Below are 12921 nucleotides of genomic sequence, written 5' to 3'. Positions count from 1 at the left end.
TTCTGAATAGTCTGTACATTTGCATTCTTCCAAAGTTCCGATACTTGTTGATTCTCTCCTGCCGCTTTAAATTTTTTAAGTGAATCAATAGCTCCATGCACTTCATTGTAAACCGGTGGTATGATCTTTTCCAGAGGTGTTTTACTTCTGAGATACGGATGAAATTCAAAATAATCTTCAGGCCAAATGCAGGATCATCTGTGATGTTAGTGTATCATATATCCATCTATAAGGGGGAACTGTGCTTCGTTAGCAGCTTCCTGGCAGTGTTTGTGGCATGTATTGAGTGTGTGTTGGTGTTGACTGCTGTATTTGTGATCGTTTGATATTGGTTTTTAAGATAAGTCTTCTGCGTCTTTTATGCCATAGGCGTTAGTCGTCTTATCTTGTCTCCAATCCATAGATAACACTACTATACCCCCTAAGAGAGACACTCGATATATTTATTTACTGTATTTGCATTTGCCCTAAGTGCCAGCCATTTTATTTTATTTGCCATCAATGCCATGGAAACCATGATAAAGATAGGCACTCTGCATGCTCTCACCGGCGTTGCTTAGGAATTGGAGTCTGCTCTTGTTGGCACCATTACAATGGGCGTGAACATCTTTGGTCGTAATGGGATAATCGCCCGTTAGGTTGGGCAACTTCTTGCCTATGTGGAAAGTAACGGGATACTACCACATTATATTTCCCAGGAAACACATGGTAAGGCTCTTTGTGTAAATGATTCCGAAAGTAAAACTTCCCCTCAATCGGAACTCTGAGAGGGGATAACAATGAGACGAACCAAAGATAAGTTGAAGGAAGATCAGAAAGGAAGGTCAAAGCAGGTTAGAAAGAAGGAAGATAAGGATTGAAACATGGAGTTCTAACACTGCTACAAGGTGGAGGGCTGGAAAATGCAAAACAAGGAATGAAGAAAAATTGACTGGATGCCTTAGGAATGTGTGAAGTAAGACGGAGAAGCTGTGGTGAGGTAGAAAGTGGAGACTACAGGTTGTTTTATTCAGGAAATGAAACTGGTGGTAGTAATGGCATGGCAATTATGATAGGAAAACGGCTGAAGAACAAAGTATTAAAGGTGGACTATATAGATGATATATTGATGATGATCAACATGCCAACACAAGGATGAGGAAGTAGAAAAATACTACAAAAAGATTGAAGAACTTATGGTAAAGGAGAAGAGTAATGTCTGCATTATTGTAATGGGGGATTGTAATGCAGTGGTTGGTGAAGGAAGAAAAGAAATAGTTGGAAAATTCGGACCGGGTACAAGGAACAACAGGGGTGAAATGTTGGTTAATTTCTGCAAAGAAAACTCATTTGTGATTGGGAACACTTTGTTCGAACATCACAAGAGACGGCGTTACGTATGGACATCGAGGTTGAATGGTGAGAGGTATCAGATTGATTATATCATGATACAGAACAGGTACAGAAACTGTCTAAAGAAGCAAAAGCATACCCTGGAGCAGATAGAGATTCAGACCACAACTTGGTGGTGGGAGATTTGCAAATGCAGTTGAAAAAAGAGAGAAAGGGTAAACCAAGAGAATATTTTGACCTAGAAATTCTTAAGAAAAATGGTAAAGATAAGGAGCTGGAAGACATATTTATGTCAAAATGGAGTAGAGGTCCTAAAGAAGAAAGTGCAAATGAGACATGGAAGAGGATGAGAGGAAACCTCACAGATTCTGCAGAAAAAGTAGTTGGGAAAGGGACATCTGCAAGAATAGGTCACAAATGGAATGCTGAGCAAGATGGAGGAAAGAAGGAAATGGAAGAATGTAAGATCTGAGGATGGGAAATGAATGTACAGAAAACTGAACAACGAATTAAGTAGAGAAACAGATCAAGCAAGGAAGACATGGATGAAAGAGAGATGTGAGGAAATAGAGAAACTAGAAAAGGAAGAGAAATATGAAATTATGTATAAATTAGCTTCAGAACTGGTATTTGAAGGGAGGAAAAGCAGGACCCATACGGAAATAGAAAGAAATGATGGTACATTGGTGTATAAACCTGAAGAAGTAAGGGAAAGGTGGAAAGAGTATGTGGAGTGCCTATATGAATATGGTCAAAGAACAAATGATATAGAAATAGATGAGACAAGAGTAATAGAGGATGAAAAAGGATACAGCATTCTGGAAGGGGAGGTAGGAAAAACTCTGAAAGAAATGAAGAATTGCAAAGCAAGTGGGATTGGTGGATTATCGGTAGAGCTTTTTAAGAGTCTTGGAAATAAAGGAGTGAAAGAGCTAACATATCTCTGTAATAAGATATTTGAAACCGGCAAATGGGCAGATGATTTTCTTTCAGTAGTAATGGTACCGATTGAAAAGAAAAAGAATTCAAAGAAATGTGAAGATTTTAGAACCATCAGTCTGATCACACATGCAGCCAAAATATTATTGAGAGTACTGAACAGAAGACTTCATGGAAGGCTAGACAACTGTATCTCTGAGGAACAGTATGGCTTCATGAGAGGTAAAGGAACAAGGGATGCAATTTGAACTGTTAAGAACATTAGGTGAGAGATACATTGAAAGAGGAAGGAAAATATATGCTGTGTTCATTGACCTGGAAAAAGCTTTTGACAGAGTACAGTGGAAAAAGTTAATGGACATTCTAAGTAGGAACAGAGTCGACTGGAAGGAGAGAAGGCTGATTAAGAATCTATATCTACAGGAGAAGATAAGAGTGCAGATAGGGAATGAGATGTAGGAGAAGCCACAATTGGAAGGGAAGTAAGACAAGGCTGCTGTCTCTCCCCCACAAATTTTTAACATGTATTTGGAAGAGATTATCCAGAAATACATGAATGGAAAAAGAGAAGTGAAAGTTGATGGTAGGAGAATAGAATGTATTAGATTTGCTGATGACATGGTCCCACTGGCAGAGAGTGAATGAGCTATGATGACGATGCTAACAGATCTAAATGCTGTCTGTGAAGAATTTGGAATGAGAATTAATAAGAAAAAGACAAAATGTATGGTGATAAGCACAAGAAAAGTGATGACAACCTTAAAGTTAGGCCAGGAAATAATAAAACAGGTGGATGCTTTCAAATACTTGGGAAGTGTAATAACAGAGGACATGAGGTGCAGTCAAGAGGTGAAAACTCATATTGCGATTGCGAAGGAAGCATTTAATAAGAAGAGTAAACTTTTTGGTGGGGGCATGGATAGAGACTTGAGGAAGCTATTCGTGAAGTGCTTTGTATGGAGTGTGGCACTGTATGGAGCTGAGACATGGACATTGAGAAAAGAAGATGAGGAGAATGGAAAGTGTACAATGGATAGAAAAAGTAAAGAATGAAGAAGTCTTGAGAAGAGTGGGAGAAGACAGAAATATATTAAAAGTAATCAAGAAGAGAAAGCACAATTGGACTGGTCATTGGATGAGGAGAGATTGCTTGCTTATAGATGCTATAGAAGGAATGGTAAATGGAAAAAGACAAAGAGGACTGACAAGATATCAGATGCTGGACAGTATCAGGATACAATACAAGTATGAGGAAACGAAGAAGGTGACAAGAGACAGGATTGCATGGAGAGCTGCCATGTGAAGACCTGCCACCATATGGCAGAACACTGATGATGATTCATCACTATTAAGTAGTTAAATAGAAAATTAAAAGTTTTAGTTTCACAGTTCCACCTTTTCAATAAATTTCTTTTTTTTTGCAATGTGGTTTACATTACAAATGAAACGTTTATTTGGTACTAGTTTCGACCTAAGCCAATAACACAAATTGCACAACATATCAAAGGGTCCATAAACAATGTACATATGCTGTAAAAATATTGTGGGTTGACGCTAAAAGTTATATGTTGAAGATGAAAAATAGTCACAACGGTAATAAAAGTTTAAAGTATGCATAAAATGCATAAAAATAAGGCACTTAACTGCCATTGAAGGATGATTCAAGTTGATTAATCTGGATGCTGAAGATTCTTAAAACTTGCATGTCATTCGTTACAAAGTTCTGATAGCTGTAAGTCATTATATGGTAGCAGTGGCATTTAGAAATTAAGTTATGCACATGCAGTGAATAATGTAGAAAAATGTTATATTGTCACATATTATACTGTAATTTGATTGGCCCCTTTTTCAACAGCCCTTGTACTAATTTGGCTTTTATTATTATTATTTATCAGTCCACTTGTTTCCGCATTGAACTTTGAATCTTCACCACCTACTTCATAGAAATAATTTGACCTTCATGCGCAACTTTTGCCTTCAGTTTTTAAGGACATCAAACTAGAAGCTCTTTGAATGGCATCAATGTAACATGTTTCTTACATTATTCACTGCATGTGCATAACTTAATTTCTTTTTTTTTTTCTTTACGTCATACGTCGCACCGACACAAATAGCTCTTATGGCGAGGATGGGACAGGAAAGGGCTAGGAGTGGGAAGGAAGTGGCCGTCGCCTTAATTAAGTTACAGCCCCAGCATTTGCCTGGCGTGAAAATGGGAAACCACGGAAAACCATCTTCAGGGCTGCCGATAGTGGGGTTCGAACCTACTATCTCCCGAATACTGGATACTGGCCGCACTTAAGCGACTGCAGCTATCGAGCTCGGTACTTAATTGCTAAATGCCACTGCTACCATATAATGGCTTAACCATAATAGGCAGTGGCAAAGTTATTAGTTAATTAATGGGTAGACAGAAAATCTTACCTTAAAGTTTCTTGTAGAGTAGTTCCAATTGTTGAGTTTTCTTGGTTGCAAAATGGTCACTCACACGGTCCTTCATTACTTGATCACTCATCAATTCCTTCACAAGCATTTTCTCGATAGAAATTGTACTAAGACTGCTGAGTCTTTCATTGTTCATTGAATTATGCAAGTATGTTTTTATCCTCTTCAGAGTGCTTGTACTCCTTTCAGATGAAGTTGTGGTCACAGGAAATGTTGATATCCTTCTTCTTTTTTAGTGTTTGTCCCGCCTGGTGGCAGGGTCCGCTGTGTGGATTTGTTGTCTCCATTTAATTTGATCTCAGGCTATGTCTGGATATAGTCTTACAGCTTTCAGGTCATTGTGCACTGTATCGGTCCATTTCTGGCTTGGTCGTCCCTTGGGCCTCTTTCCAGCGACTTCCAGTGTATACGATGACTTTGCCAATGTATTGTCTTCTGCACGTAACACTTGCCTAAACCAGTGCAGATGGTTTTCCTGTATTTTCTTCTGGATCGGTGCAATGGTGCATCGGTGTTAATATTAAACTAATCAATTTTGACACTTCTGCATACACTGGTTCGAGGTCATTGAGGACAATATAATGTAAAAGTTTTTGAGGGGACAAATGTTTTTCTATATCAGAATAAATGTTAATCAATTCATTTTCTAATCTTTCCCTATTAAAAGAGGGTAAATGTTCATAAGACTGTTCATTTTAATAGCAGGGAAGCTCTCTGTGTAAACTATGAACTGTGTTGGATCGAACAACTCAACAAACTGGATGCTTTCAAAATCGCCAAACCGTATTTCCATTTGCATAATTAAGGTGTCAATAACTTCATATGTTAACATTTTGAGCATTTGGAATGTCCTGTCATATACATTTATCTCGTTATTTATTTTGCCACATTTTAGAATGCAAGAGGATACTGTATTATCTGATCGCATGTCCTTGAGGATACCAATCCGCAGATTTCTGAACATTGACCATAAAATAATCCAGGTCGATTTATAAAAAAGCTTGTTTGGTTTAATCGAGTTAAATTTTATAATCAATTATTTCAAATTTATGTTTAGTTTTTAGTTTTTCTAACTTCAGTATTGCACAGAATTACATCAGATGTGCTTTTATATTACAGTAGAGCAAAGAGATGGTTTGTATAAATAAAAATTTCTCTATAGGGACAGAGCAAATAAATGAATTGGGCCTTTTTGAGTATGGCAAGCAACCCGACAGCTGAATTGTATGACTCACTGTCCCAACCTCCATCATTCTGTGGAGTGTCTTCAAAAACCTGTCTTAGATCATCTTAGTGTGAAATTATTGTGTGGACTGCTCTCCAATGAAAGCTCCAATGGGTAAACGCATGCTTGTGGAAGCCTGAATCCTTTGGATTTCAGAAGATGAGCTCTTTTAAAGGATCTACTAAAAAATGAATTAAACGCTGTCAGATTATGAATGAAGAGCCTGACTGATTTTATCGTTTTGGGGCAATGAAGAAGAACGAGGTTTAACTTGTGGGCTTAACAGTGTAGAAATATTGCCCTTGGGCAAACTTGCTTAACGTAATGCTGAACAACCCCATACCTTCCTACCATTGTGGAGCACCCATCATATGTTTGACATACGACTTTATCAATCACTCCCCACTTTTGCACAATATCAGCAATTAATTCTAAGCCTGCTGCAGTCTTATCAATCAAAACATCATAAAAGCCTATGAATCTTTCTGTGGGACCCTGTTTTGAGCAGAACCAGAATATTACACTAACTTGAGATCTGTTTGATACATCTAAGGTCTCATCTGCCTGAATACCAATGAAATCACAAGAATCTAACTTTGCTTTGATTGTATCCTGAATTACGGCAGTTACAGACTCAATTAATTAATTAATTCTGTATTTCGCTTGATGTGCCTTTAAAGCCCAATGTGAACTGGAGATGATCTTGAATGTACTGTTCCTGTTTTGAAAGAAGATCCAACAACTCTAGGTAATTGCCCCTGTTGATCGAGTCTTCCCCTTCAAAATGAACCTCAAAATCCAAGCTCCTGTTTCCAAAGAAAACACACAATGTCAACAAGTCTCTCAACAACAAGCCTATTTTGTTTCACGGCTTTGTTATATTTAACGGCTTGAATTCTTGCACCTTCAGATAAAGAATGTTATGTCCTCCCGCACCCCAGTAAATGGAATCTCTCTTTATTCTGAATATGTTTATTTGAATTTTGATGCTTCTCTGCTTTTCTAAGAAAGTTTTTTGTAACAAACAACCCATTTTAAGACCATTCCTTTTCACCACCAAACAAAACACACGTATAACAAAAATGCTTCTTGCTTTTGGAACAGGCTGTTAACAACGAATATTGTGTATACCAAGAAAATTGACATTTTCTCACTACTTTACCTCCAAAATAATATCCAAATTAGGCATACATCTTTTGTTTTTGGCTTCACACTTCTCGTCGTAAGTCCAAGATGAGAACAGTTTACGTTTTAAAGAGTTCAAAAGACACATTAAGTACCCGAAGGAGCCTACTTCACACATTATTTCGACATGATTTTCAACCGGATGATGTCAATCACGTTTTACACAATTAACGGTCCATGTCTGAATTGCCACAAATAAAGCCAATAATGCATGGATTGCCTACTAATTGAAAAGAAAAACACACACTTAACAATATGGTACTTCACTGTCACCTTTCGCGCGGAGAGTTTCTACGCTTTCAAATAGCACAGGAGGCATGCCTCTCTGGGGTCTAGATCTTGCGGAGAGAGGAGTGCGGGCGGTAGCCTATCTTTTCTCCACCACCCCGCGCCAATCCCCAAGCTGACGGAAGGGAAACAAAACAAAAAGTCCTGGGTGAGACAAGTTACAGACTGCCTCCCTGTCAGAACAAGTAGTCTGCTGTCGCCATCTAGCAGGGCGATCAGTGAAGCACATCATCTGCTGTCATCATGTAGCACATATCAAAAATAGATTATTGGTGATGTAACACAATAACAACAGCAGATAAATTTGTTACGATATTTATGTTTAATCATATGTCTTAGGGTAGGCATTGCCTCAAATGACTCCAAGTAGTTTCGCCACTGATAATAGGTATTTGTATTTGTTCCTGGACTGACTTGTCTAATGCTATTAAAATTATTTAAAATAATGTGTTTGGTCCACCTTGTCAATACACGTTTATAATTGAAAATCATTTATTCAGACATGTTTCAGGAACATAGTACATTCCCTTCATCAGTGAAGTACAGTCAAAGAATAAAAACAATATAATACTTTCTTTTGTTTAGCCCAAATCTAAAGAAGTATTATATCATAATTCGCCATATCAACTAATAAACAAACATTAGTGATGTATTAGGAAAATTATCATTACATAAAATTTTAATGTTTAGATGCTGTTGAACAAGAATACCTAAATAAATATAAGATCTTCAAATTATATCTTTTTCTTCATTTCTTCTTTTCTTCCTTAAACGATTAAACACTAGTTTATACAACGGGTTCTCATCTGTACTTCTTTCATTCAAACTTGATTCAAAGTGATTTTTTTTTTTTTTTGAGCAAGATAAATTTCTGAACTTTCTAAAACGTTAATGAATTTTCCCTTTGTGACCAAATGAATTAATTCCATGTTGTTAGAAATGTCTAAATTTTTTATTATTTTCAATCATATGTTCTCCCAATGGAAAATTTTTATTTACGATTATCTATTAAGCTGAAGATGGCCCAAAAAAGGGCCAAAACTAGTACTGAATAAAGTTTATTCATGTAAATAGAATTGTGTTGATCAGGAGGAACAATTTTTGCATTTCTTCTTTGTCATTGTAAATCATCAACACGGAGATGAAATTGTTAAATTATGTTCAATCATGTCAGTCGAAATGTGTTTACCTAGCACAGTGTCTGTTTAGCTGTGGAAAAATGACGTTTCCAGCATTTGCTATGATGTTTAGTTTAGTTTATATACTGTGTATGCAGACTTACAAATTTAAGAAGCGAAGGCTGATTACAGGCTGTCTGTGGCTAGGTGGGCTGTGTGTGGTGGGAGGGGAAGCCAGCTGTCCGGCTGGCCTTGCCTCAGCTGTGTGCAAGCGGTCAAGTTTCATACAGAAAATACTCTATATAATTTTTTTTTCAGTCTGTCAAAACTAATACAAGAATCAGATTTCTCATCTGCATGAAATTTATCTAGACCTTTCCTCCAGCTTTTGAAACATTCTGTTGGAAATGAAGGTTCCATTTATCTTGGAAGCAGCTTGTTTGAATTTAGATGACAATAACGATTCCAGGAAAAATATGTAATTCCATTTACATCTGGATTAACATGTAACCATTTCAAGTCCAAAAAACTGAAATTGAAGAGTTCGACCTTTCAACTTCTGAATGGGAAAATTATATGGCAATATTGTTGAATGATTTGGAAAAGTAGGTTTACACTGCTTTTTGTAACTTGTAGTAGTTGATACGTTTACATCTTGATCGTTATCATTTCCGTATACAGTATTACATCCACAGGTTGAGAAACAGATTGGTCTTTCGACAGACTGGAAAACTTGAACATTTATAATGCTGTGTCGTAAAAGTCACTGTCGCAGTGAAATTGATTAATATTTTCTTTTTCTTTCAGATTGTAAATTTATTAGGATAATACCAGGTAAATAGAATAGTGGCATGTTCGAATAATATATATAATAGGCTAGTTCATGTTGGATTCACATGCACAACTTAGAACATCAGACGCAATGTAATTTCTTGCAGACTCATAATTAGTGAGAGGGTTTTAAGGTGCAGCACCTTTTGTACAGATAGCTCAATGTTTGTATTTGGAGACATGAAATGAAGTGAAATAAACACAATTTGTTGCACCTTCTTTTTGTGAGATTACTACATGTTGCCACCTTCTCCCTTCTATGTCATGCTTCAGCACTTTTAACCCCCCCATTTTTCTCTGCGTTTTGAAAAGATTAGACAATCTTTTTTCTGTGTTTCAACAGATTTTCTTGGGCAAATATTGTGATAAAATCAAATGCTTCATATGTGCCCTAGACTCATCGGACACAGAAGCCATCAATCAGGCCCAACAATTAATCATCAACAAAGACCTAGAGTTGGAACTTTATGCACTGTGTGGCTACAAGTATTTGCCTAATGTGATTCAGAGTTTGGAAGAAGTTGATGAGTGTAAAGGAGAACCTTGATGGATTTGCTAAAGACAAATTCAAATTAATTTTAAAGGACAATCCAGATGTGGAAACTTTTGCAACTTTGACTGAACTCCCTCTATGAGTGCTGACAAGATATACTTCATTCGTTTTTGTAGATGTTGAACAGAGTTTCTCTCTATGTGTAAGAATCTACTGAGTTCAAAGCACCAGCGACTTACTGTCAAAAACATTGAAATGTGTGCAATCCAATATAACCAGTTTATTAATTATTAGAACCCAGTAAATGGGATAAGAAAAGTTCATGTAACTCTTTTAAACCTTAATAACGTGATTACATCAACATCTTTTTTGAACCTTTTTGTATTTATTTTCGGAACATTTCCCCCCCTTTTCTGATCATACTTTCCACCTTAAAATCTTTTCCCTACTCATAATCATCGGGATTGGACAATGGAACATTGGAAGGAAGCTCTGGTTTCTGATGAAAGAAACTTCGAAGTGCATGTTTTGGGGGTTTCATGTTTGAAGGTATGAGACTCATAGTGCCAGAATTGATTATTTTCACCATGTTGGTTAATCCTGTCCGTATTGACATATTCAAATTTCTATAGAACACTTTCCCGCCTTGTGCTGGTGCTTTGAGCCAATTGGCTCTCAAAACATGTATGGGAATTAGGTATAATAAAATATGTAAAGTATTGACAAGGCGGGGAAGTGTTCTATAGAAACTCATAGTGCCAGTCGATGTTGTGATTAAAAGTGACCAGAACATCAAAATATTGGAAAGGAGGAAAGGTGTCCAGATGGTGATATAATTTTTCACCAAAAAAATTACTCCTTGCCACACTTAAAATAAATTCTTTAGTGATAATATTTTTGTTGTAGTGTGACCCATACGCTCCCCTGACATTAATCCCATAAAAAGCATTTGGGCTATGCGCAAAAGGAGACTCTCAAAACTGACTGTTGCGCGTAAATACACATAAGACTCCCTATTTTTTTTCCTATTTGTTTTACTTCGCACCAATTTGGACAGGTTTTTTGGCGATGATGGGATAGATCAGGGCTAGGATTGGTAAGGAAGTGACCATGGCCTTCATCAAGGTACAGCCCTGGCATTTTCCTGGTGTAAAAATGGAAAACTGTGGAATGGGGTTCAAACCTACTGTCCCTCAAATGCAAGCTCACAGCTATGTGACCCAAACCACCTAGCCAACTCGTTCAGTCCAATCAATCAATCAATCAATAAATTGATCAGTCACCACTGATCTGCATTTAGGGCTGTCACCCAGGTGGCAGATTCTCTATTAGCTGTTTACCTAGTCTTTTCTTAAATGATTTGAAAGAATTCTTGAAATTTATAAAACGTCTCCCTTGGAAAAATATTCAAATCCCGAATTCCTCTTCCTATAAATGAATATTTGCCCCAATTTGTTCTCTTGAATTCCAATTTCATATTCCTCCTTTTAAAAACCACTCAGACTTATTTGTTTACTAATGTCATTTCAAGCCATCTCCCCACTGACACTTAAAACAATGACTTATCCTTCAATGTTTTTTTAACCTTGTTCACATATGATAGACTGAATCATCTTGACTCTTAAAACAATAAATTTAAGGATAAGTCATTGTTTTGGGTGACCAAGAATATCATGTGTTTATTATAATAATATTTTAAGGCTGAACATGTCTCACAAGGAAGAGATGAAACATGTCCCTTTCTAAAATAAAATCAAAAAGAATAATATTGTACAGTATTCTAAAGGTGGAGTTACTCAATTATTAAGACGTTTAATCTTCCTCTGATGAGGTTGGCATCAGGAAGGACATCCAGTTGTAAAAACCTGCTACAGACATTCATCTTACTTCATACCCGACCCTATAGCGAAACAGGACAAGCGTCAGACATTCGTTGGACATGGATACAGATCATTATTATTTGCCCGAACAGTGTTTAAAATGCACATATAGATAAATGAAACATGTAGTATATAAATAGGCTTATATTTTACACTCTGAAGTTCTACTTAACTGTGGTTTATGGTAACTGTGAGCACAGCAGAGCACATGTATGTGCTGTATGGCTCTTGATAATACTCTGGACCAAGTAGATACCCTGAAAAGACATGTTAAGAAACATAAATTGTGAATGTTATTGTCATGTTCCGATTAATTCACATGAGGCTGTATATGTTTTAATGTGGAAGGAAGTGATTTACATAGTGTATAGCTCAGTGTAAAGGGAATAGAGAGTTGTTAAGTGTATTACTTTGCTGCTGTTTGTTCGCAGAGGCGACGGGAGCTACTACTAGAGAGACAGAGGCTTGAGGAAGACTCTGTTATACCTGAGGTGGAAGACGAGTGTTCTCCTCAAGGAAGTATTGACCAGAGCTAAGAAGTGATCTTCATACCTCATATTAACAAGCAACGAGCTGTGGCCATAGCCCTCTGGAACCAGCCTCTTGGGAACAGTAAATGGGTTTGGGACCTGTAATACTCGACTTGACAGAGTCTTAACCATCTGTTGTATTCCTGTTTAACAAATGATTTATTCTTTAAAACTATCAACTTCCCTAAGATTATTTTCTTGGCTAATTCTCTGTCTTGAGTACAATTACAGGATCCTACTATAGTTTAAAGGTAATGTAGTAGAGGAAAGATGATACTTCCATAGAATGATAAGTGTCACATGGTGAAGAACAAGGAAAGGGATCTGTTAGTTATGTGAATGTTAGAGTATTGAAGCTCTTCAGGCTTTTTGCCCAAGAAGAGTGGCTGCTGGCTCTGTGAGGTGAAAATGTTTCATAATATAGGTTAGGTTGGTATGGCTTAAAAGCGGAAAAAGGAACACCTAGCATCTTTAAATCAAAATATACTGTAAAATAGTTACTTAAATCTATACTTTTTTTTGTACAATATGTGATATTAGCACATTTAGACAGTTTTGTATCAGCCCCCACAGCTGACTGGTCATATGACTGAACACTGCGCAGAGTTCAGAGTCTTTGCAATGTCTAGAGTCTTGCAATAAAGCAGTGAGATTT

General features: G+C 36.9%; 1 protein-coding gene across 1 annotated transcript in view; it reads left to right on the top strand.

The window, feature by feature from the left end:
- LOC136875701 (mannosylglucosyl-3-phosphoglycerate phosphatase) overlaps positions 1-12523 on the top strand; it is a 176916-nt gene extending 164393 nt beyond the window's left edge. Inside the window, exon 12 of the mRNA XM_068228111.1 lies at positions 12168-12523. Coding sequence (XP_068084212.1) covers positions 12168-12272 — 105 coding nt within the window. The 3' untranslated portion in view covers positions 12273-12523. The remainder of the gene's footprint in view (positions 1-12167) is intronic.
- The last annotated feature ends 398 nt before the right edge of the window (positions 12524-12921 follow it).

Source organism: Anabrus simplex, chromosome 6 (genome assembly GCF_040414725.1).
Source record: "Anabrus simplex isolate iqAnaSimp1 chromosome 6, ASM4041472v1, whole genome shotgun sequence".
NCBI classification, from domain to species: Eukaryota; Metazoa; Arthropoda; class Insecta; order Orthoptera; family Tettigoniidae; genus Anabrus; species Anabrus simplex.
The sequence above is the reverse complement of the archived record's forward strand: the minus strand, read 5'-3'. Positions and strand labels throughout refer to the sequence as shown.